Genomic DNA, 27,012 nt, shown 5'->3' with positions numbered 1-27,012 from the left:
ACTACAGAATCTTTTAGACTTAGCATATTGCCTGGATAGTGCACTGAGGGTTTTATTCCATTTTTATATCACTTTTATATAAAGGGATTAATTAGAAGCCTTTTAAGAGTGTTTCGTTTCACTTTCCAAATTGTCCTTCCAAGGTGTCATTTGGTCTTTTATTTTCTTCCCTTGGCAAGCCGTCTGCTTTCACTACCCTAAATTCAGTCTGTGAACAAGAAATTCCTCTCCTAAACTTCCTGACTAAATTTTTTGCCATTGCACAAACTGTTTTTGTTTAAAGAATCAGTTGAAAAATACACTGTGAAATCATTACATAATACCTTCCTGCTAAAACATGCTCTCACGCAAAGTTCCATTGGAGAGATTGAAGAGGGAGAGGGGGAAGGAGGAGGAAACCTGCTATGTCGGCTTCTTGGTGTAAAACATTCACCACGTCTTTCAATACATTGCCTCAGTCACCTAGTCTCCTCTGCAGTTCAGTCTTTCTTGCTTTCTTCTTGACTAGAGACCTGCTATCAATACTGGGAATGTGAGCAATTAACCTAATCAACAGGCATCAAGTGATATACGATGTTTCAGAAATTTTCAGTAGGCTTGTTTAGTTGTGCTCCGCTGGGATAAAATCAGATGATAATTTTTAATTCATTTCAATAAATCATGCACTGTGACGCCTGAATGCTATGTGTAAACAGAGCAAAAGCTTGCGGTTCTGCAGCAGCAGCAAACAGCAGACTAGTCCACTGGCTTAGTCCAATTCTCATCCTTCAATCCAGCATGGGTGTACAGCCCTGGGGTTCTGAGCCTGGTATAAGGGATCTACAGATCATATGTATTAAATACCCAGGTAGACTGACCTCCACTAGTCCTTGGACAGAGTCTTTTAGTGTTTTAGCAGTTGCTCTATACAAGCGGTACCATCATGACCCCCATTTTGCAGATGAGTAAACTGAGGCTCATGGATGCTCAGCAGCTTGTCCAAAGTCACACAGGTCAGAAGAGTTAACCTGAGGCAACCTGACACCAGAACTGACAGTTTTTTCTTTCCCACCAAATTGCCTGTTTTGAATTATTAGCAAATAGCCCAGAGAGTAATGAGTCAACAAACAATAATACATTCAAGGGGAGTCAGGTCTTTGTTGGGCCTTTAAGCCACGTGGGAAGATGTGCTAGAAAGTGTGAAACTCCATTACCTTTTGAACTCACTAAAATGTACAAAATGCAGATGGAACTGAGATAAATCCGTGCCAGTGACATTGGTTCCTTTTAGATCTCCTGCCATAATCTCCCTCCATGTCTTTATGAGAACAGAGGCAACTCCGTTCATCCTCCAGACATCTAGTGAGGTATTGAGGAGGCTGTTTGAAGACTGACATCTGCCCATTTCAAAAGTCCTCTGATGGTCCCAGAGTTAACTGGCTGCATGCTGCCTCCCCCAATACCTGTGAGCAGATGGATAAAGATGAGAAATACTTATGTTTCCATCAGAGCAGGAGGGGCCAAACCAAGTGAAGAACATTTATGAAATTGTAATACTTTGCCAGTTTACTTAAATCTCACGATGAAAATCTATATTTGCAGATATGTGAGGGCCTCTGAGCTGTCCTGTGGTGTGAAAAGAGGACGCTGCAGAGGAGCAGGAGTGTCAAGGCAACCCGATAAACACACACAAGTGTGTCTGTGCTCCTCCAGGGATATGCAGGGGAAAGACCCATCAGGGTGAAAGATGTCCCCCCATGCAATGGAGTTGATGTGCTTTTATTTGGTATTTTCTATGTTGTTCATATTTTTCTTTACACTCAAAAATGCCCAATTCTGTTTAGTTTGGTTTGGTTTGATTTGGCAGGAGGGTAAGTGTCGATGACGCCAATAACAGAAACTTGCAATGCATGGAAAATCAATGCATGGGAAAGAACTAGGGTCCAAGTGCTATTTCTACAAATCACAAAGTTGGTGGGGTTATGTCGATAAGTCTGCTTATAAGCTGTGAATATTCTTCCCCTGAAGGAAAACAGACCATTCCTTCTTACCAGTGAAACCTGTTGTTGATTGGCTCTCAATAGAAGTGATTTTTTTTTCTATTAAATATAGAGTTCTTGGTATTTTGCTACATTGATCATATTTTTGTGGTGTCTTGGGTCCAAATGGGTTTCTGTGGATTCATCTCTGATCAGTAAACAAATAGGAAAAATGGCTTCTGTGTTTTTAAAAAGTCAGGAATATATCTTAAGGTGCTGGCATATATGAATATCCTGGGGAGTTTTCATATTATATGCAAGGTGGAGCTAGAGGGAAACTCTGTCTTCCCACAACTTGAGGATTACTGATGCAAGGAGGCCCCACTCCTGACCCATCAGAGTGCTGTATCCTTCAAGTAGCTGGAATGGAGGAAAGGTTGAGACCCACCATCTGGTACAAGGGGAAGGGCCCCTGTGGGACCTGCCCTGGTATAGCTGGTGTGTGGATTTAGACATGCCTGGTACATGCAGTTGAGGGAGATGCCTTGTCTCCTCGTGTCCTCAGATATCTCCATGCTGTCTTCACTTGCATCCTCTGATTCACCTGGGGTCCGAGGCCCCTCCTGTGAAGAGAAGTTGAATGGTGTCCCTCAGTGGAATTGAACACATGTGGACATGTCTGATATGCTTGCAAAGGGAAGCCAACAAAAAGCAAGTGTGAGCAGGGAATCTGGGGTCCTCAGAAATAACACAGCTCAAGAGAAGCAGAAAAATGGCACAGCAAGCCCGAGTGGCCAGCAAGCCTGAGCTGGAGATGTGAATGAGGGGTGGTAGCTGCTCCCTAGGCCCACCATGGCTTTGCCAGCCTAGGAATTCAAGGACAATGAATGCACTTCAAAAAGAGTCCCAGGAAACTCTCAGGTCCCCAGAAACTGTGCTGTGAAGTCCCTCTACCAGAGCAGGTCAATACCGAGGAGCTGTTTCCCTACCAGCAAAATAAAAATGAGCACAAGCCTCTTCGAAACGTAGATCTTGGGCAGCAGCCTGGGGGTCTATGGCAGTGGCACCAGAACATGCAGCACATTAACTATCTCTGGGATTTGCTGAGATCAGTATGGTTTTAAGAATGGCGGCCCAGCAAAGAAGGAGGAACAGGGCTATACCCCGAGAGCTAGGCTGGTCTGCAGTATCCGATGAGACTCCTTATGGGATCCCTGAGGAGGAAGGAAGGACGGAGGCCCTGCAAGTTCACTCATGGGGGCTCTGCAATGGGGGCTTGAGGCCTGGATATTAAAGTGACCCATGCATACTCACAGGCAGGGAAGGCATAATCTCGTACTTCTGTAGCAATTTACTTTTTTTTGTTTGTTTTTAATGTTTATTTTTGAGAGGGACAGAGCCTGAGAGGAGGAGGGGCAGAGAGAGAGGGAAACACACAATCGGAAGCAGGCTCCAGGCCTCTGCGCTGTCATCACAGAGCCCAGCACAAGGCTCGAACCCACAAACCGCAAGATCATGACCTAAGCTGAAGTCAGATGCTTAACTGCCTGAGCCATCTAGGTGCCCCCTGTAGTGACTTACTTTTATCTGTCCTTAAAACTGTTTGTGCCAGGGTGCCTGGGTGGCTCAGTCAGTTAAGCGTCCGACTTTAGCTCAGGGCATGGTCTCGGGATCCGTGAGTTCAAGCCCTGCATTGGGCTCTGTGATGACAACACAGAGCCTGGAGCCTGCTTCGGATTCTGTCTCCCTCTTTCTCTACCCCTGCCCCACTTGTATTCTCTTTCTCTCAAAAATAAATGAACATTTTTTAAAAACCCATTTGTGCCAAGTAACTTAGATCAAAACAAACTTTTTTTTTTTTTTTTTTTTTTTTTGCTTAAATTATGTGCACAGTAGGGGCACCTGGGTGCCTCAATCAGTTAAGCATCGGACTTCAGCTCAGGTCATGATCTCACAGCTCATGAGTTCGAGCTCTATGCTGACAGCTTAGAGCCTGGGGCCTGCTTCAGATTCTGTGACTCCCTCCCTCTTCCTCTCCCTGACTCACTTTCTGTCTCTCTTTTTCTCTTAATAAATAAATAAGCATTAAAAAAAGAACACTTTAAAATAAAAAAATAAAATAAATTATGTGCATAATTTCTTCAATTATTAATACAGAAGTAAAGAGACATAATTTCTTTCCATTTCATAATTCCTACACATTTGTAACAACACATACAATCACTCTCCCAACAAGTAATTGTTCAAGCTAAATGAGATAAATAAAGGAAGTGCAGGATCACTAGAAGATGTTTTCTCATAAATGAAATTAAGCACCATGGCAATACATCAACTGGTAAAGGCGGCTTTCCATTCCAATCTATGCTTTTTAAGCTATTGTTTTGGGTTTGAATTGTACAGTTGTATTGTGCTTTACACAAACTCATTCTAGATCACAGTTCATCACTCTGGAATATATCTTACTATATGTATTTTGGTCTGGCTATGAGCCATCTTGTCTGTGTTTATGCAAAGCCAAACCACATTATCATAGATTGCTTGCACAGCTACAAAAAAATATCTAGAGCTTACTAGTGGCCTGCATCAGCCTATACTGTGAAACCAGTATAATTTGGTCTTTAGAAATTCCATCTTATGGTCTACTCCTTTCAAAGCAAACAAACAACTGTCTATTGGTGGTCTGCACTGCAAGTCCGCTGTGCTAGAAACCATGCCATCTGCCACACTCCATCTGGTCACAGCCCTTTGTTGAGAGGTAGGCAGTGGTGATCTTTGCTGCACAGTGCTGAGCAAGACACCAAACCCTGAGATATCCTCCCCAGACCTTGCTTTCCTGATCACTTACAATTGATCCAAGGTGAGCATCCAACCTGAGTTGCAACAAGCAAGAAATCGTGCTGGAAATTTGGACCTAGGACAAAGAGACTCAAGTTGCTCTTGAACTCCAGGATGAAAACCATGAGAAGCGCTGATGGCAAGAGAGAAGAAGGGAGCAGATGTGCACAGAGAGGAGCCAAAGGGAAAAGGTGGATGCAGAAGGGAGAAGTCACTTGAGTCCCTCATTTTTCTGATGCCCAACTGCATTCCTGACCCTGGATTCTGTGAGACACCACTAGGGACTTATAAAGAATTTCCCCTTGGCTTAAGCTAGTTGAAGTTTACTTAAACTGAAATATTTCTAATTACCACAAGTTGGTGTTGGAAGCCCACATAAAATAAGACAATGATATCATTTAAAGAGTGCAGTTTTCCAGAAGAGGAAATGGAAATCAGGTAGTTAAGTCCTTGCACGAGGTCACATACCAGGCATATTGTAAAGGGTGGTGGTAACCAGCATCCTTCTGTGTTTTTACTGTTAAATAGTGTGCTGAGATAGATGTTCCTCATTATGGTAGGGAAGGATTCTTCTCGTCCTGGTTACTACAAAGATTTTTTTCCTCAGAGATTGATGGCAGATACTAACAACTAACTTTTCAGCTTCTAACAACAACCAAAAATGCCATATGACTTTTGTCTTTTGACATCATAATTTATTCTAATAATAGAATACCTAATATTAAACTGTCCTCAGTTTCCTAAAATCAAATATCTTTAATCACTTTGCATTGTTCTGGGAATGGATTGGTAGGTTCTGGTGTTTTATTTATGATTTTTTTAATGTATGAGTGAGATGTCTTTAGTTTTCTTTCTTTTGCTCTTTTCCAGATTCCATTTATGGTGATGTAACTCATAATGATGAACTGAGTTTTCTATACTTTTATGATTTCTGAACTATTTATATAGCAAGGGAGTTTTCTATCTGTGGAGGGTTTGAAAGACTATGTCTTTAAATACATGGGTATATATATCCATTCCCAGCATCAATTTTGTAGAAGTCCTTTTTCCTTATAATTTTCTAGTTCACACTGTAGTTATTGGTCTATTTAAGTTTTCTACTTCTTCTTGAATAGATTTGAATAATTTTATATTTTGTTAGAAAATTCACAATTCATTGAAATATTCCATTTTTTCAACATTGAGTTGAAACTTGGATTTTTGTGTAATATTTTTATCTACTCCATATCTGTGGGTACTTAGTCCCTGCTGAGATTACAATATTTCTTTAGTAGGCCCTTTGGGGCCACCTCCAAATGAGGAGGGTACTTAGCCAGGCACCTGTATTGATCTTTGCTGTCTTTCTGCTTTGGGTGGCCTTGGTCATCTCCATCTGGATGGTCACCAACCCCATCATCATGCTAGAATTATCAGCTGTAATGCTTAGAGTACAGTTAGAATGAGTAAGCCTATATTGGAGTAGAAGTAAACAGGATTGTGGTAACCATGTTTGGGACTGATTGGGCAGGGCAGGAGAGAGCACTGAGGGATGAAGCACTAGTGGGGCACCCTGGCCACAAGGACTCAAGGACTCTAAGATGTCTAATTATCCTATGAACTTCTCCATCCACGGTGCAGCCCATAACGCCTTCACTGAGCTTCCCTTCACCTCTAGTCTATTTGGAGTCAATAATATTTCTATGTTAATATTTCCATGTTGTTTCCTGCAAATACAATTGACCACCTGAAATATGCCAATTTGTTTTTTTTTCTTTGTTTTTTGGGTTTTTAAAAAAATTTTTTTAATGTTTTTATTTTTGAGAGAGAGAAAGAGAGACAAAGTGTGAGCAGGGAAGGGGAAAGATAGAGAAGGAAACACAGAATTAGAAGCAGGCTCCAGGCTCTGAGCTGTCAGCGCAGAGCCCGACGTGGGCCTCGAACTCAGGAGCTGTGAGATCATCATCTGAGCCAAAGTTCGTCCCTTAACCAACTAAGCCACCCAGGAGCCCCAGAACTATTGCCAATTTGAAGTGTTATTTATAATTATGCTTATTCTATGGGATCAAATGATCTATTAATTTAAACAATTTTTATAGTAAAGAGTAGGAAATCTTCTGAGCCTGAAAAGAACCTCATGAAAGGTAGTAAAGATGGGTTAATTGGAAATTCCAACTAAGACCATCTGAAAAATCACAATTAAGTTCACACTTAGGTGAAAAATCTACTTGGATGGAAAGAGACCAGGGAGACCCCTGTTATATGGACATAGGAGCCAGAGATGGCCAAGGCCCACACAGTGAGGAAACCAGGGTGTTAGACCAAGCAGATAAGAATCTGGTTGCGGAGCAGGGCCACAATGGGACCAAGGGAGCCTCAGCACTCAGCCAAGCAGGTTATTAGCAAAACTTCCAGGATATTAGAAAAAATCCCAGGATTTGCCCCAACAAGGATTTAAATTGGTAAAGGCCCTTACAGCTGGAGGTAGCTAGATCTACAGGACCAGTTCTTCCAGCAGAGACCTGTTCTTTGTTTGCATGTGGCTGGCAGTATTTAATAGCAATGTGGGCTCAGCTTATTGCTTATCACAATGTGATTCAATGTAACTCTTCCCACTGACTGTAAGCACAACTGCCATATGGGACTCATACTCAAATTCTCCACCTCTTGGCAGGTATCAGGTGCACATTTGACCTTCAGGTGGTATCTCTGGAATATCTGAACAGATAAGGATGGACGGTCCAAAAAAATTTTCTGTGTCTTGGGTTCAGGTCCTCCTCAGGTTCAATGTGGACTGTTTATCTAGGTTCCAGACTTCCCCTTTACAGTGCATTTCTTCTCTTGGGTCCTTATACCATCAGTTCTGAGGAGAGAATTCCAGCCTAATGACTGTATTCTGGTACCTGGGGGAAAGGAGGGTTCCTTTAGCACATACCAAGCACATAGGCATTGTTTATGGTAAAGAGTAAGAAGGAGAAGGAGAATGGGTACCTCCCTTGTGTCATTAGTTGGCAAATTCCTTAAACAACTTACAATGAGTATTATCAAGAAATACATCAAACACAAATACAAATTGAAATTTTTAACAGTGTAAATTTCTACCTGGCCTTAAATTGCTCTGCCTTGTCTGTGTTCCAGGTTCAGGTTTAGTGGTCGGATCCTAGGCCTGGCTTTGATCCATCAGTACCTTCTTGATGCCTTCTTCACAAGGCCCTTCTATAAGGCACTCCTGAGACTGTAAGTGTATTGCAGGCCATGGTCCGCAGCCCTGCCTATGGGACAACAGTCGCTGACCTCCCTGGCACCACTGACCCTTTGTCCCTGTTTTGCCCTAACCATTCCTGTTTGTTCACTTTCCTGAATGCTTAGATATCACATAAACCTTTTAGTACAATAAAAAGGCATTTGGAGTTTTTATGTAAGCATAGGAGTAGACAATTATAACATCATATAAAGGATATGAATCAGTTTGTATAAATAATTACAGTAACATTACAAACTTTGCATTACACTACTAAGTAGAATTGATCTAAAACTTAGTTGTTTTTAAATGTTTTAAAACTTTTATCCAATTGCCATCAAGAGTTCCTGAGTCAGTAACTATCCCATGTTTATTACTGTCATTCGCAAAAACAAAAAAAAGCATTGAATGAATGGAAAGATTCATCAATGTATTCAAAAGTATCAAATTGTTAGACTCAGTGTATATTGTTTTAGCCAGGGCTGGGCAGCCGTTTGTTTAACAATCTGTTTACCTTTCACCCTTGGGATGCATCCAGGCCCTGTGATTTAAGTGATCTGGAATATCTGGATGAGGAATTTCACCAGAGTTTGCAATGGATGAAGGACAACAACATCACAGATATCCTAGACCTCACTTTCACTGTTAACGAAGAAGTTTTTGGACAGGTTTGTGAGATGTGGTGCTTGGAAAAGACCATTTGTTTTTTTATTGTGGAAGATTCACATAACACAAAATTTACCACCTTAACCATTTTTATGTCTGCAGTTCAAACTTGTGAAGTATATTCACACTGCTGTATAATCTCTAGTACTTGTTCATTTGGCAAAACTGAAGCTATAGCCATTAAGCAATTATTCCTCATTTTTCCTTCTCCCCAATCCCTTGAAACCACCATTCTACTTTCTCTTACCATGGATTTGGCTGCTCTAGATACCTCACATAAGTGGAGTCATAGAGTATATGTCTTCGTGTGACTGACTTATTTCACTTAATACAATGTCCTCCGGGTTTATCCACATTACAGCATGTGACAGGATTTCCTTACTTTTCAGGGCCGGATAATATTCTGCTATATGTATATACCGTATTTTATTTACCCATTTATCTGTTGATGGACCCTTGGGTTGCTTCCACATTTTGGCCATTGTAAATAATGCTGCTGTGAACATAGGTATACATTTACCTGTTCAAGTTCTTGCTTTCAATTCTTTTGGATAGATACTGACGAGTGGGATTGCTGGATCGTAAAGTAATGGGATTGTTTTTTTAATCTAGAAAACAAAGAATCTCATCCATTTAAAATACAATTCTTTGAGGACTACTTCCTTGTCTTCTTTCTTTTCCTTGTTATGACATGGATCTGCTTTAGAGAGTTTTTTGAAAATCAAATGTGATAATGGATCAGAAAACATTTTTTGAAGTGTGAAATACACTTGTAAGGTATTTCTGTTATCTGCGCAACGACAAAAATACTTTTTTTTTATCACTAGCATCTAGATGTTTGCTCCTCCAAATTGCACGTATCTCAATACTATTAATAAGATAAAGCTTTGCATTTTTATTCCCACCAGTATATATACCTTTGAATCTTCTGGGTTACAGTTTTATCAGGTTAACCATAGCCTGAGTCACTTACAAGAGATTTCAAAAGCCTCTGACACATGATAATTTGAAATGGGTTGTTGTGAGAATTGAGTTGATAGGCTGTATAAGTATCTTGATGAATGTGAACAGTGTGCTGAGTCTGTGTGAGAGGTACCCACTGACCTCTGCAGCACCATACCATAATCATAAATTTTGGACAGGTCAGCATTCTGTTGAATTTCCTTTGTGTAAAGAACACTCAGGTATTCTGAATAATACCCTCTTCCATATTTGAGAAAAAAATTATTTCTCCTTATAACTATAAAGGGTACATGTAAATATGTTCAAGAATATATGATTCATTGGGCACCTGGTTCGCTCAGTCAGTGGAGTATGCAACACTGGATCTCAGGGTTGTAAATCCAAGCATCACTTTGGGTGTAGAGATTACTTAAAAAACAAAATCTTAAAAAAAAAAAAAGAATATACGATTCACATGACTGTCCTACCTTGTACTAGATGAAAGTATAAAATACATTGTTCCCTGTGTGTGACTTCTTTTAGTTCATTCTTTATATCTGTCCTGTAGTAGAAGGTAATCATTTAGAAAGTTTTATTAAGACAAATGGGTAGTCATCTTAAAGTTTAAGTTACACTCCTAACCTAACTCATTACACCAAAATTAATTCCACCTGGATCAGAAAGCTAACCGTTAAAAATAAATAAATAAAAAGACGAAAATGCCAAGATTTTTATTTTTAATCTTCCAGTAAGGAATGCTCCTGTAGATATGACCCAACTTTCAAAGTCATAAAAGCAGAGATTGACATAGCAAACTAAAATTATTGTTTTAATTCTATGTGGCCACAATACAACATAAGCAAAGTAAACATGGCATAATATCAAATACGCTGTAATGTATTACACAGACAAAAGCCTATTCTTTCAACATTGGAAGAGATCCCACATCAATAAGAAATGACCAACAACACAATAGAAAATTAGCAAAAAATAAATGGTTCCCAGAAACGGAAATATGAGGAAATACTCGATCTCATTCACAAGTTGTAAAAATGTAGGGGTGCCTGGATGGCTCAGTCGGTTGGGCGGCCGACTTTGGCTCAGGTCAAGATCTCGCGGTCCGTGAGTTCGAGCCCCGCGTCGGGCTCTGTGCTGACAGCTTGGAGCCTGGAGCCTGTTTCGGATTCTGTGTCTCCCTCTCTCTGACCCTCCCCTGTTCATGCTCTCTCTCTGTCTCAAAAATAAATAAACGTTAAAAAAAAATGTAAATTAAAGCATAGTGAAATGCCATTTTCTCTTATGAGATTATCTTGAGTCAGAAAGTTTAACAGTATTCTGTTTTGGAGATGGTGTAGAGAACAGGCACGCTGTATGGGAGTGTAGATAGAAGTTTGGTTCACTCTCTATGAAGGGCACCTTTGGAATAGCTACCCTCATTCTAAATGGACCTACCCACACCCCCACCAGGTGTTGTATGTAAGTGGTGAATCACTGAATTCTACACTTGAAACTAATATTACACTGTATGTTAACTAACTGGAATTTTAAAAAAATTTTTTTTACATTTATTTATTTTTTGAGAGACATAGACAGAGCACAAGTTGGGGAGGGGCAGAGAGAGAAGGAGACACAGAATCCGAAGCAGGCTCCAGGCTCCCAGCTGTCAGCTCAGAGCCCAATGCAGGCTCAAACTCACAAACCATGAGATTATGACCTGAGCCAAAATCGGACTCTTAACCGACTGAGCCACCCAGGTGCCCCTAACTAACTGGAATTTAAATAAAAATTAAAATAATTAAACTAAGAAAAATAAGAAAATAAATGCACCTGCCCTTGACTCAGCACCCATGTCTAGAAATTTGTCCTGCTAATATATTTATTCACACCTAATTCAAATGAGTAATGTATCAAGATCTTCACTGCAGCATTGTTGATACTTGAAAAAGATCTGAAACAATATAAATGTCCAGCAATGGAGCATTGGTTAAATAAATTATGATACATCCACACAACAGAATAGTGAGCTAGTGGGATGTGTGGTTAAAAAATGCAAGACATCCCAGCCCATCAACTTACATGTAAATCATAAACAATAAATAGGGTATTATAACAAAAATAGAATAAGTCAATTCTAAATTGGTATAAAACAATTCTTACATTTTTAAGTGAAAAGTATGGTGATGAACAGTGTATATAATATGCTACTATTTGTGAACAAAAAGAGATGATATATACATATTCTCTGATAAATACATAGAATCTTCCTGGAAGAGAAGTAAGGGCAATTTTTCTCCAGGTAGGGAGATTGTATGGCTGGGAGATGAAATGAGAAAGAAGCTTGCTTTTCATTTATGGCCTTTTATGCCACTTGAATGTTATTCCATGGATGCATATTACCTACTTAAAAAAATGAGGTAAACCACAAATAACTGAATATATAAAATTAGAAGGAAAAAATAATATCTAAAAAACAAAGAGCCATCCTTCACGGGTATGTGGCATAGGAACAACTCAGAAAAGTTTAAGATGTTCCCAAAGAGGATGTGCCATAGGTCTAGAATAACTCATATCTCTGTAAATGGGTGTCTCGTTCTTCTTCAAATGAGGTCACTAAGAACTATGACTTGGGTTTTAGGAAACCGAGTTATAGCCCTTCTTTTGGCAAGTTATGAGACACTGCGGAGCAGACAGATAGATGCAGGTGAAAGACATGATGGGCGTTTCCTGGGTGTGTTAGTTAGGATTAGAGTCAGCTGCCAGAGAAGAAACCTAAAATGACCCAGCGGAAACTAACAGTTTATTCTTCCCTCACAGAAAAGTGTAGAGGCAGGCAACCCAAGGCTGCAACACCTACCAAGGGCATCTGCACTTATGGCCCAGATGCTAATAGTTCCCGAACCAACATGTTCCTGCCTGAGGCATCAGGACAAAGGAGCAACAACCCCTCCCTTTCAGGGGGTTCCTGAAAGTGCCATACAACATTCCCGCTTACAGAGTATTGGCCAGAATTTAGTTACAGGGCACACCCAGCTGCAAGGGAGGTTAGGAAATAAAGTCTTTTACTGGGCAGCTAAAAATCAGAGGTTCCAAGGAATGTGGAGAATTAGTGGCAACTAGGATGTTATAATCGGCCAGTATTTTGTGATTAGCACTAATCACCTAAGTGCTGGAGAGAAAAATAACTGTCAGCCTTTTGTGGACTATTTGTTCAGGTAGCTGTGTCAATGAGTGCAAATATACATATCTATGTTTATTAAGCCAATGACTAAGTAGAGGTATGCCTTACATGTCTTATAGCTTTGAGACATGAGGTGAGCCCCTTAAGTGAATTTAAGAATACCCCCTCCAAACACCAAAGCTTTCTGATAAAAAAAAAAAATGTCTAATACGTTACCCACCCTCTTGCCTTTCAAAAGACAGAACACAGATCGTAACTTTTCTCAGTGACTCGTTTGTCCTAACAAACAAGTGTCACCACGTTAAGTGGCATTGTCATTCTGTTTCCTTTCTCAGTCTGTCATTCTTCAGCCACTATTACACTGGGATGTAAAAACCATCTTCTCATTATCTGCTATTTTTCTTCCAATGATCTGCTTCGGGTGGGGAGGCTGGTGGCTGTTGAGAATTTGATCTAATTGGGATTTGGGGAAATTGAATGTGTGATTATGGTATAAGGACATTCTGGTCCATCTGTTCCCCTGGGACAACCAGGAGCACTTTTCTTTTATTTACATTATGCCTCTTGAGTTAAAGAAACATGTTTCCTCTTTATAAAACAAAAACTGCAGTAAGGTGCATCAGTATCATCTTAGAACACGCAGAGCTTTTTTTAGTAGCTTCCAGGAAAGGAACAAGAACTAAGGAGGCAATAATGCAGAAGCCATGTTGAAGAAGACTTTTTGTAAATCGTTCATCCTCCTAGAATTGATGTGAGTCACTGCACGATCCACTGAGTTGACAAGCATCACAGTCTCTCTGTTTCCCCACAAGGTAACGGAAAGGGAGTTGAAATCTGGAGGAGCCAACACGCAGGTGACGGAGAAGAACAAGAAGGAGTACATCGAGAGGATGGTGAAGTGGCGGGTGGAGCGCGGTGTGGTGCAGCAGACCGAGGCCCTGGTGCGGGGCTTCTATGAGGTGAGGAGGGTGGCTTGTGGGGAAAACGGAGAAGAAGAACCAAGGCGGGCAAAGGGCTCAGCTCCCGTCACCAGAGGGCAAAGAGGACACCCTTGGGGTGGATGAAGAAGGTGTCAGAGTTCTCTGGGAAACCAAACTCTTACGGTAGGTGAAAAATGCTCTCACAAAGATATTGTTGTGGCCCCAGTGTGCCAGATAGGAAAACTTTTGTTATCTCCTGTCAAGAGCTGTGCGTGTGTGTTTCCTTTCATTCGGCGAAATAAAAATAAGTGAAGCGAAGGCATTCGAGGGCATTGTCCACTCTTGGTAGATTTCTCTTTTGTTGTAGTGTCACTCGGTGCCACGTAATCCATACTAAGGTGGTAAATCAAGAGGACAGGGACAGCTTCCAGCTTCCTATGCTCCAAACGTCGACACCCTTAAACTTTTGCAATTAAGAAACAAGACACTGTAAATGTTTTCTCAAGGCTTGAGTCTTGGAAAGTTTTCTTTCCCTGCCGTGATGGACAACAACATGGCTCACTGGCTTGTCCATCTCTACTTTGATTAGAGGAGGTACCGACTGACCTCAGGTGTTCAGTTGTGTGTGACACATTTGGCAATAAGGTATAAAGTCAGAGCTTAGCGCCCTCACAAAGGAAGTCTTCCCTCTTTAGAGGGAGGAAGGAAGAGAGGGGAGAAAGGAAGGAAAATACACTTGTTTTAATATAGAATGCCCATTCCTAGGAAACAAGTCATAGTTTTATGTGGAAGAGAGGATACCTTTTAAGTGAAGTGATAATACTAACATCAAGTCACTACACAGTGTTTGGATTTTTGCCTTTAAAATGCAAGGATACTTGGAACTTAAATGTGACTAGAGAAAGTCAAGTCAGGTTTGCCCATAACATCATTCTGAGAGGGAGTATCAGAGGGAGTGAAAACCCTGGGACCTTTTTTGAGTTCACAGCTCGTGAATGGGTTGTGTTTCAAATGTGTAAGTCACGATTTTGAACTTAAACATGATAGTACATTTTTTAAAAAGTTGTAGGGGAGCCTGGGTGGCTCAGTCGGTTAAGCAACCGACTTTGGCTCACGTCACGATCTCTGTGTGTGGGTTTAAGTCCCACATCAGGCTCTATGCTGACAGCTGGGAGCCTGGAGCCTGCTTCAGATTCTGTGTCTCCCTCTCGCTCTCTGCCCCTCCTCCACTCTCTCTCTGTCTCTCTGTCTCTCTCAAAAATAAATAAATGTTAAAAAAAATTGTTTTAAAGAGAAAATAAAAGTTGTAAATGATGATCAGTTTCCCAGCTTAACCCACAGAAGTAATAATAAGTGAACAAAACCTTTCAGTGTGGTTGTACCTGAAGCCTAATCTGTATTTCAGGTGGTAGACTCGAGGCTTGTCTCTGTGTTCGACGCCAGGGAGCTGGAGCTGGTGATAGCGGGCACGGCGGAAATCGACCTGAATGACTGGCGGAATAACACAGAGTACCGGGGAGGTGAGACGGCACGGCCCAGCACAGACACAGTGTTATATTGAAGTGAAACATGTTTCCATATAAATATATTAATATTTATTTATATAATAATATATTCAATATAAAACATGTTATATTGAAGTGAAATTGACAGATCGTAACATTAACCATTTTAAAGTGAACAGTGCGGTGGTATTTGGTACATTCACAATGTTGTGCAACCATCACCTCTCGCTGGTTCCAAAACATTGCCCTCACCCCGAAAGGAAACCCCGGACTCATTCGGCAGTTGCTTCCCATATCTGAGAGCCGTCACTCTGCGTTCTGTCTCTGTAGATTTACCTATTCTGGATATTTCATACAGAGTCATACAATATGTGGTCTTTGGGATCTGGTTTCTTTCATTAGACATTCTCTTTCAAGGTGTGTTTCGCTGCTTCATTCCTTTTTGTGGTTGAATAATATTCCTTTTATATTTATATTCCATGTATAGTTATAAATATAAGATAATATGCCATGTTATAGCTATATATATGATATATATTTCAGAACTTCTTAAAGGGTGAATAAAATTTGGCCTTACTTCGATTTGGCCTTCAACGCAGAGTAGGTTCTCCTAACAAGCCTTCCAGTGACTTCCATCCTGAATGTTCCTTCAGGTGATCCCCATTACTGTAATCTCTGGCCTAACTGCATGTAGTTGCATGACCGAGATGGCCACCCAGAGACCAGCTCCTGAGCTAGGTTACATGCTGGCAAGGAAGCGTCTCCGCTCCAGCTGGAACTGGAATCCTCTTCCCCTCCGTCTCAGTTCACCGCAACCTGGTTCTGTTGTCTCTCCAAACCCTAAACTTCTCCTAACTATTGGCCTTCACGCTGCCAAACTAGTCTTCTTGAGACATTTTCACCAAGCCATTTCCTTATCCACAAAACAAACTCCGTATTACTTTTGAAAGTGTTTTGTTTTTAAGGCTCAAAACCATTTCTTTGTGTAAAATATGACAAAGAAACCTCAGTTGGAGCCATAGACAGAAAGCTGGGCCCGCCATCCCAGCCTCCCTCGTCTCCCCAGTGTACTCAGCCATGAGAAGCCTGTGTGGGACCGCTGGGCACTTCTTGGCATGGCAGGGGAAAACCAAGGAGTTGAGTCCCAGTGTCTCTGCCTGGCTGCTACAGCCCTCTATGGCCCTCAGCCAGTTTCCCTCAGACCCCTCTCTGCACTAGTCAGCTTGCAATTCCCTGCATATTTCTTCCTCATTCTTGTTCTCCGTTTCTCCTGTTCTCCACTCCCACAAAGCCTTCCTGCGCTCAGCGTACACCTCACTTCTCTCTTTCTACCCCTGCTGACATACATCTCTCCCATCTTGGAGTGCCTCTTGCATTTGCAGGGGTGGTGAATCATTTACCTGAATCAGGTGACCCAAGCTTGCTCTCCCAACTGTACAGTGACAGCGGCTCAATACCTCTTCCATGGGCCCAAATGGCCTGAGAGCAGCTGTTCCGGAAGCACTAATCACTAATGGCCACTGGAGATTCCAGCATCTTCTGTTCTCTACGCTTGTTGTTTACCTTCCGTCCTTCTTAAGTCCTAGACTGTCCCACGGTATGCAGTTACCAAGAGCTAAGACCTCAGAACAGAGAAAATACAGTGAAATATGTTCATAGAGGGTTTTGTCTCTTAGGGTCCCAAGGATCTCTAGCCACTCCTTGTCTCATTTATATGAGGCAGGAAAATGACTAGTGTGGTCCCAATTGTTTACATAGAAAGCAGACATCTCTGAGGACACCCCTCAGAGCATAAAATCTTTTAATAAAATGGCTACTTTCTAAATCTGCTTTTGTTATAAAATCTGACCTAGCTACACAGATGGTCTTAGACTTGTGTGAAGGCCGTCAGAGAAATCGGCAGGCCAGCAGCAGCTAGTCGGTCCCCATTGCACCTGCTGCGTGTTTCGCCTCTCTCCCTTCCTCCTCCTCTCTGCACATCCTCCCTTCCTCCTTCTGCCCCATTCAGGTTATCATGACGGGCATCTTGTGATCCGCTGGTTCTGGGCCGCCGTGGAGCGCTTCAATAATGAGCAGAGACTGAGATTACTTCAGTTCGTCACGGGAACGTCAAGCGTGCCCTACGAAGGCTTCGCAGCCCTTCGAGGAAGCAATGGGCTTCGGCGTTTCTGCATAGAGAAGTGGGGGAAGATTACGTCTCTCCCCAGGTACGGGCTCCTGCCAGCCTTCAGGAAACCCACCAAGTATACTTTGTTATTAAGTTTGGATGATGATCCTTTAGGATAGAATTCCCCACCACCTACAGTTTGTTACGAGTTACTGATGAAAGGTGCCAATGAAGAGTCTCTGGGATGTGAATTTAGACCGTATTCTTAGTTATTTTTGGACTATTGATGGTGTTTGGGCAATAATGTCATGGTCCGTGTGTGAGTTGTGGGAAGCTTTCCAATCTGTACATAGCCGTTTAATTTAAGGAGGAAGGTCTCACCTGGGGAGGGTGGGAGGAGAGGCTGGAAGCCCAAAATGACCCTTCCAACGCCATATCTGTACTCCTCCAGCATGTCACTTGATACTCTGTAGGATAGTTATGCATGTACGTGGCACATTTTTCCTACTATGTTTTCCTAATGTTTATTTATTCTTGAGAGAGAGAGACAGAGAAACAGAGAGCAAGTGGGGGAGGACAGAGAGAGAGACATGGAATCAGAAGCAGGCTGCAGGCTCCAAGCTGTCAGCACAGAGCTCAGCATGGGGCTCAAACCCACGAACCGCAAGATCATGACCTGAGCTGAAGTCAGACACTTAACCAAGCGAGCCACCCAGGTGCCCCTATCCTACTGTGTTTTAAACCATGTGAGGACAAGACTATATGTATCTCAGGCCTCTAGAGAGACTTCTATATAGCAAGCTGTCAAGGAGATTATTGTGGGATAAATGCAAAAAAGGAGACACTAAAGATCCCGGCAGTTTAACTGATGAATTTCCTACACTGTGAGTTTTAATCCCTACACTTCCTGGGTCCTTCATAATCCACTCTGGGCAGCCTTTTCCTGCCCTGAAATAAAGAGCACTAAAGACATGCTTCTGTATAGGTACTACAGTAATAAATCCTACTCAACAACAAAAGAAAAGATTGATCCATATTACTTTCTTCTATGATACTTTCTAATTATAAAAGGAGATTCACATTTCATTCAGCTCCATTTCCACATGACTTCCCAGATACCATTGCTAAATCCCGATGGAAGGATTTACTGAACTATGATTTGCATCCAGATCTCCCACACCTTCTAATGTCCTGAAGACAAGTCACCTGATGCCAGTGAGCATCAGGAGGCCCAGGAAACAGAGCTCATGCCCAGCTGGTTAATAACAGCCAAAAAGCCTTGGCACAATTTTCAGCCCTGGCTTCACCCACTTGCTCAGCAGCCCCTCAGGGCTCATTTGCATGGTTCTGCTGATGGCTGAACCTACTGAATTAAATCTGGCAAGAAAATAATGCTAAAAAGGCAAAATTCCCATTTGTCTAGTTTAATGATAGATTTGAAAGACAAGGTTATTTGGAAACACTCTGTTCTTATTTTGGAGAATGTGTTGAGTCACCATTTGATGATAGCCTCCGCCCCGAGGAGGGACTAAGATACAACCACCTACCTTCCCAGAGGAAGGTAGTCTTATAGTCTAGGAAAGAGGGCAGCCCAGTAGTAATAACTTACAACACAAGGTGGAATCCAAGGGGCACTGAGAAGGGAAGATAAAAACAAGGTGCTATGAGGATGTAGAACACAGACCTAATAATCCCAGCTGAGCTGGTAGGAGGGGATGCCACAAAGAAGCTGGTATTTAGGTGAGCATTGAGGGCCAAGGAATGGGTGGAGGGGAACTCTAGGCTGAAGCAGCAGCTTGAGCAAGGCCTGGGGGTGGGAGGTGGCCAGCATGTGTTCAGGAAGGAGTGCTGGGCCAGCATGGAGGACAGAATGTCCTAAGTGATACTCACAAGGAATAAGGTTGAGAGAGATAGTTTGGTGAATCACAGAGAGAAGCCCCTGCTGAGGAGTCTCAGTTTTGTTCTTTAGGAAATGGAAATAGGAATTGCTTTTGTCATTTGGGGATCACAGATTGAGTCTAATTACGTATTTGCTTTGAGTAGCTTTGAATTGTGCATTAATTCTACTCACCTACACAAACAGCTTATGAGGTGGATGTTGGGCTTATCGTCAGGCTCTTCACATCGGGGCCAAGGCATCCCTAAAAAGTCTGCTGTTCCACAAACCCCAGAGAGGATTCTTTGGGGAGGCAGGGACTTCATCCTGGACCAGGAGGACCCCAAGAAGCAAAGGCTGAGATGCTCCTGGGAGGACGGTGAAAATAACCCCCTGGATAGTAACCCCTAACTAGTCTTCCTTGTGCATTTTCTGAAGATCCAAGAACCTAAAAAGTGTCACCAATGTGTGAAGAGAAAGAAGTAACTTCTGACTTCTAAGAATGGTAGTTTGGAAAGACCTGGCCAGGTGACGTGGCAGGTGGCAGGAGGCCCTGAGGTGGGCGGGAGCAACATCTACAATGAGTTGGGGCAGGGAAGGGCCCAGAGGCTGGCAGGAGAGTCAAGCAGACACAGGATGACCCAGGACTTCCCAGAGAATGTGAGCTCAATGCACACTGCCCACACTGGGAGGAGAGGTGGTCTGGAGCTGCTTTGTCTGCAGATCTCCCCTCTACAGACAACTGGATGCCCAGATGAGAATGCCAAATACTGACGCAACCAAACCTGAATCATAGCCCAGCTAAATAAAACCTTTACATCAATCCAAGCCCTTGCCTCCCCAAAACTATAGGAGGGTTAGGAAAGAGGACTTTGAGAATAATGGTTTCTAGGATGTAATTTTACAGTGCCTGATAAACTTCGGTGTAAGACAGGTGGGACAGTGACTAAGGTTGAGGTCAAGGAGCTAGCATGTTAGGGCATTGAACAGGTCATCCATGTGGACTCAGAAGCTACACAGTCTGTTGAGAATGTATTGAGAATGGGAAGGATTTAAGCAAAGTGATAGAGATTTTAATAAATGTAATTATAGCTGGAAGGTCAGAAGGTATGGAAGGTATATCTAGAGCACTGATTTGCAAACTTTTTAATCACAGGCCACAGAAAGAAATACCTTTTACATAACGTCACAACCCAGTACATGTGTATCTACTTCTGTGTGTTTGTGTGTGTGTGTGTGTGTGTGTGTGTGTGTGTGCAGGTCTGTCTGTCTGAAATACAAGTTCCTCAAAACAACACTTTACCCTGGGGCACCTGAGTGGCTCAGTCGGTCAAGCGTCCGACTACGGCTCAGGTCATGATTTCATTGTTCATGAGTTCAAGCCCCACATCAGGTTCTGTGCTGACAGCTCAGAGCCTGAAGCCTGCTTCAGATTCTGTGTCTCCCTCTCTCTCTGCCTTCCTCTGCTCATTCTGTGTCTCTCCTTCTCTTTTAAAAGTATATAATAAACACTTAAAAAATTAAGAAAAAAAACAATACTTTACCCTTATTACCTGCAGGTAGTACACTCTTCTAATCTATCCTATTTGATTGAAATAAAATGCCAAATAAAACCTGTAATTATAGAAAAAAATCTAAGTGGCACAAGATTCAGAGAAATAGAATTTTTTAAACATTGTTTCCCTTTATTTTTATTTATTCATTTTAATTGAAGGATAGTTGCTACAAGATGTTATATTAGTTCCAGGTGTACAACATAGTGATTGGACAAGTCTGTTGGTTATGCTGTGCTCACCATGAGTGTCACTACCATCTGTCACTATACAATGCTATGACAGTGCCATTAACTATGTTCCCTGGGTTGTGCCTTTTATTCTTGTGACCTATTCATTCTGTGACTGGAACTCTGTACCTCCCACTCTCCTTCACCTATTTTGCCCAACCTCCCTCCCCACCCCACCCCCGGCAACCATCAGTTTGTTCTCTGTATTTATGAGTCTGTTTCTGCTTTTTGTTTGTTTGCTTTGTTTTGTTTTGAACATTACACATGTAAGTGAAGTCATTTGGTATTTCTCTTTCTCTGTCTGATCTGTTTCGCTTAGCATAATACCTTCAAGGTCCATCCATGTTGTCACAAACGGCAAGATATCATCCTTTGTTATAGCTGAGTAAAAGGAACAGAAACTTTTTATCAAAGACTCAAAAGTAATGATCTAGAATTGGTAGTGGAGAGTGAGCAAAGTGCTCATTCACATCAAAGAATGTGGCAGGATGACCATTGACCATTTCTACTCATGGGGACTGAGACAGGATACTAAGACTTGTAGGCCACGTCCAGAAAGGGAGAGTGGGAGAGTTTCCTTACTGTACAACAAGGACTGGGGAGGGAACAGAGGAGAGGCTCCAAAGAAAAGCGTGGAAGCTAGTCTGAATAGACACATCACAAGGCAGCATGGAGATGGAATAAAGGAGAGGAGGGGAACTTAAGGGTTTACATTTGGAGTGGGAACCAGGGATTCCAGAACTATGAGTCATGGGCAGATTGGCCTAAAAGTTGCAAACAGAATTCTAACAACATGCTCCACTGCAGATGTAAACTGAGCCCAAGCCCAGGTGGAGGGGAAGGCCTGGTTGAGGTAGATATTGACTTACTCTATAGGGATGGCTCTCAAGAGGGATGGGAGAGATGACTTTGCCCCCCAGGGGACATTTGGCAATGTCTGGAGACATTTTTGGTTGTTGGGGAGGGGCTAGTGGCATCTAGTGTAGAGGCTAAGGATGCTGCTAAACACCTGCGATGCACAAGACAGCCCCTCATAATGGAGAATTATCAAGTTTAAAATGTCAGTCGTGCCAAGGTGAAAAACCCTGCTCTGTAGGCTATAAGGCTACAAAGGAGGCTTGAGGGAGCAATTGGGAGTTTGAAAGGGAAACTGACAGCCACTGAGAAGCCATAGAGAAGGCAAGAGGAGAGAGATGTTCAAGAAGAAAAGATATCAAAGGCTTTTAAAAAACTTGAGGAGGTGTGGGCAGAGAATGGGCCTCTGGATTTGGGGACCAAGAGGTTCAAGTTGAAAAAGAATAGGTTTAGTAGTACTGAGAGTAAGAACCATCTGTTATTCTCTCTCTCTCTCTCTCTCTCTCTCTCTTTTTGAGATCATAAATGGGGGAGGGATAGCGAGAGGGGGACAGAGGATCCAAAGCTGACTCTGCGCTGAAAGGCTGACAGACTGACAGCAGCGAGCCTGATGCCGGACCTGAACTCATAAATCATGAGATCGTGACTTGAGCCAAAGTTGAACACTCAACCGACTGAACCACTCAGGCACCCCTGAGAGTAAGAACCATATGTACAGGGAGGCTATGGTTGGACAGTGGAAGAAAGTGACATGAAGGGGAGACAGGACTTCTAAAATTGGCCTCCCAACTAGCTGAACAACCAGCAGCAGAGAGCTGCTTTGTTTGCTTTTAGTAGTGTTGTTTGCTTTCGGCCAGCCTTAAAGTGGTCTCTTCTGGGGAGGAGCATGCTATCATTGGTTACCATTTTAATCAACAACTTGGAAAAAATCAAGGAGACACTGTAGATGTTACAAAGTATAAGGGCAAATAATACAGTGATTGGCACAATCTAAATCCTGAATTATCTCAAAATGCTGGAACCCTAGATTAACAACAACAGAGTGAAAATTGACCTGGCATGATTGAAAAGATTCATGTGGAGTTCCAAAGTATCAGTTGCACAAATGGGAGATCAGGGTGGGTGATTCATTTACCAGTGGTTTATATGAAAGAGGCTTTTGAGTACCCACAGGTGTGACACAGTTCCGGAAATTATAACTGCAGTTGTGGTTGCATTATTAAGAGAATCTTATGTTTAGATGATGATTCACATGGGAATGCAAGCTGGTGCAGCCACTCTGGAAAACAGTAGGGAGGTTCCTCAAAAAACTAAAAATAGAACTACCCTACGACCCAGCAATTACACTACTAGGCATTTATCCAAGGGATACAGGTGTGCTGTTTTGAAGGGACACATGCACCCCCATGTTTATAGCAGCACTATCAGCAATAGTCAAAGTATGGAAAGAGCCCAAATGTCCATCGATGGATGGATGAATGGATAAAGAAGATGTGTTATATATATACAATGGAGTATTACTTGGTAATCAAAAAGAATGAAATCTTGCCATTTGCAACTATGTGGATGGAACTGGAGGGTATTATGCTAAGTAAGATTAGTCAGTCAGAGAAAGACAAAAATCATAGGACTTCACTCATATGAGGACTTTAAGAGACAAAACAGATGAACATAAGGGAAGGGAAACAAAAATATAAAAACAGGGAGGGGGACAAAACAGAAGAGACTCATAAATATGGAGAACAAACTGAGGGTTGCTGGAGGGATTATGGGAGGGGGGATGGGCTAAATGGGTAAGGGGCACTAAGGAATATACTCCTGAAATCACTGTTGCACTATATGCTAACTAATTTGGATGTAAATTTAAAAAAATTAAAAAATTAAATTAAAAAAATAAAGAAAACTAAAAAAAAAAAAAAGAAAGGAAAAGTTAATAAATAAATAAATAAATAAATATTCACAGATTACAAAAGGCATTTATGTGCATTCTAACATTGGTCCTCACTACAACCCCCTGAGGTACACAAAGCATATATTATTGCCCTCATTTTACAAGTGAGAAAACTGAGACTTAGAAAGATTAACTGACTTTCCCAAGGTGATAAAGCTAGCAAGTGGCTAGGCTGTAATCAGAATAGACGTCTTCCAACCCCTGGTTTTGTGCTTTCTCTGCCACCTACTGCACATGGGAGCACTGGGCCCAGAGCCTAGGGAGGGAATGAGCAGGTGTTCTATGCTGTCAGAACCATGCCTGGAGAACTGCAAGCATTTAAGAATACTGAATCAAGGGCACCTGGGTGGCTCAGTCGGTTAAGCGTCTGACTTCACCTCAGATCATGATCTCATGGTTCGTGGGTTCGAGCCCCACATTGGGCTCTGCACTGAATGGCTCAGAGGCTGGAACCTGCTTCAGATTCTGTCTCACCCTTTCTCTCTGCCCCTCCCCTGCTCGTGCTCTGTCTCTCTCTCTGTCTCTCTCTCAAAAATAAATAAACATTAAAAAAAAGAAGAAGAATGCTGAATCAAACCATGATTTGATTGTGTTCATTCATTCTCAATTACAAACTACAGTCTACTTAAGAGAATCAACCAAAGCTGGTGATAAATGCAGTAAAACCAACTCGAAGAAACTGGGTAGCCATGCTAGGTCTTGAAGAGGTGCTATTTGCTAATGCTTTCAGATTATTCCCAGAAAGTATCTTCTACACAATTCATTTGGTTCCAGCTATTTTGCAAATATGGGATCTTTGACGTAACATTTCCACTCATGAGTGCCAGTTAAAATGGCCAGAGGAAGAAAACCAAGGCAATGATGGCTGCTCATACCTTGCTCCTAACTAGTTCAGCTAGTTTCAGAAGCAAACTTGGGATTTTCCCACCCTACTTAACTTGGTTAGCCAGAAACCGGAGCATGTCTTTGTTTTAATCTTTCTAAACATAGAGAAGGGTCGCTGTAATTGTCATCCTACATTGAGTGCTCTTCCACTTTTACTCAAATGAGTTTAGGTAAGATATTTTAATTATTCTCTTGTGAGGTCAACAGAGGCCTGTTTGAATCTTCAATCATAATCTGAGACTCTGCTAATCTTGGTCTATTTTTATGCTTCTTCCCAGGTAAATCCTTAAGACCTAAGGCCAGATACACTCCTATCCTGTGCCCACCCTTGGAGCTTGTGGGGGCACAAGGAGTTCGGGGGTTAGTTTTCCAAGAACAGTGAGGGAGCTATGGCCAGGAGAAGGAGAAATGGATGCTGAGAGGCAAAAACATCAGCATCCTCCCACTATTCTTCCCGTGCAGGAGAACCCAACTTCCCTCTTCCCTCTTCCCTCTTCCCTCTTCCCTCTTCCCACCTCCCCATCACCCAAATAATCTCTCTCATACCCTGAGCACTGCATCAGCCTGGTCAGGAACTCTGAAAACAAAGGTATAAACAATACACAACTTCCTTAAGGATCTTGTAATTAAAAGAAGAATTCAGTATCCCAAGTGAAATTCAAATGAAGGGGAATGGTCTCTTTGCTTAGAGTTTTGTTTAGTCTTATTGTGTATATGTTTGTTTTGTGATGTTTTATCTTCTCGTTTATTGTTATTTTAGTTTAGTTTAGTTTAGTTTAGTTTAGTTCGTTCCATTTTCATGTGCCCTTTTCTGTGCTGGTTGGCTTCTCAAGACACCATTGCAACACACCTTTTAGGAAGCAAAAGACATTAAATTGACCTTGAGCTGCACCCATCCACCTTTCTCCCTACTTTGGTATAGACCTTGGCCTCAACCAACAATTCCATAAAAACAAAGCACATCTGACAGGAAGAAATTAGTCAGGTTATTTGAAGTTCCACGAGGGGAAACTGTGTCCTGGGCCTCTCGGGCTCACCACTGAGCCCTATGTAGGTAATACGGGGCCTGGGCCTGGTCCGTGCATTAGTGCAAGGCAGGGAAAGCCATTCGTTATCTAGACCAGATACTGGTGTGCGTGGGCCCATAGGATGAATGAAGGAATGACAAATAAGGCAGAACTCAGGGCACAGGGATGCTCCAGGCAACCAGGGAAGACTATTCCAAAAGCTCAGCTGTTCTTGGAAGTGACGCACTCTGATGTCAGGTTAGCTGTGTCCCCCTGAAACAGAAGAGTCACACTGTCTCCAGGGCACACCTGACTTGATAGAGCATTGGATCTCAGAATTTCAGGGCATCCGGTGGCATCTCTACATCAATACACATGGTTTACTGTGGCCCAGAAATCAGAGCTAGACAAGGAGACTTGGGAATATGATCCTGTAGTACTAATGATGTTTCTGCCTCCTTCACTGATCACATCCAATTCATATTTCAACTGCAGAATAAAACTGATATTGTCGATTGATGAGTGTGGTTTGCTTGTAAATGTTTCTAGTTATTCTACTCCCTCAACTAGTTTATTCATGCCTAGAAGGCCATCATTCTTAGTTGCAATCTTATATGGTGGTCCAAAACCTGGTTGTGCTCATTTTTTATTCCCTTTTGCTTCATACCTTCAGATTGATCACAGATACATACAGATACATACAGACCAGTTGTACCTTGAAACAAACACCTTCACCAATCTTTTCTCCCCATTCAGGGCACACACATGCTTCAACCGACTGGATCTTCCACCTTATCCCTCATACTCCATGTTATATGAAAAGCTGCTAACAGCAGTAGAAGAAACCAGCACCTTTGGACTTGAATGAGGAAATGGAAACTCACCTGACATTTTCCTGGCAATCACATCACCCTTTCTGGGATCATCCCCTTGCCCTTTCCCTGAATCAACTCTCCTTTGATTTTGGTATTCCATGATTTTCATTTTCAAACCAAATCAGGATTGACAAAAGCTGTGCATGAAGAACTGCCTTCTTCTGAGATCCTACCTTCAGGCTTATCTCCTCTACTCTCAATGAACTGCTAGCCTGTATGCAATATTAAACAACAGCTGTCTCAAGGTCTGTGTGTATCTCCACATACCTCCATTACTAACAATGAAATATGAATGCAAGTTATGCTACACTTGACCAAATGGTAATAAAAGTTTACTTCCATTTATATAATTTTAGGGAAATTTGAGCATTAAGCATTCCGAGCTTTTTTATGCCCATGTCTTCTGAGCAGAGCCACCATTTTTTATAATTTCTAACGAGCAACTCCAGGTC

General features: G+C 42.0%; 1 protein-coding gene across 1 annotated transcript in view; it reads left to right on the top strand.

The window, feature by feature from the left end:
- HECW1 (HECT, C2 and WW domain containing E3 ubiquitin protein ligase 1) overlaps positions 1–26,808 on the top strand; it is a 417,448-nt gene extending 390,640 nt beyond the window's left edge. Inside the window, 6 exon segments of the mRNA XM_019451074.2 lie at positions 7,908–8,006; positions 8,549–8,678; positions 13,609–13,755; positions 15,122–15,236; positions 17,230–17,428; positions 26,442–26,808. Coding sequence (XP_019306619.1) covers positions 7,908–8,006; positions 8,549–8,678; positions 13,609–13,755; positions 15,122–15,236; positions 17,230–17,428; positions 26,442–26,553 — 802 coding nt within the window. The 3' untranslated portion in view covers positions 26,554–26,808.
- Positions 26,809–27,012: the final 204 nt, after the last annotated feature.

The sequence above is a fragment of the Panthera pardus genome, unplaced genomic scaffold (assembly GCF_024362965.1).
Source record: "Panthera pardus isolate Hobbes unplaced genomic scaffold, ASM2436296v1 HiC_scaffold_8, whole genome shotgun sequence".
In the NCBI taxonomy this organism is placed as follows: Eukaryota; Metazoa; Chordata; class Mammalia; order Carnivora; family Felidae; genus Panthera; species Panthera pardus.
Note: the sequence above shows the minus strand (reverse complement) of the source record. Positions and strands in the feature narration are given on the sequence as shown.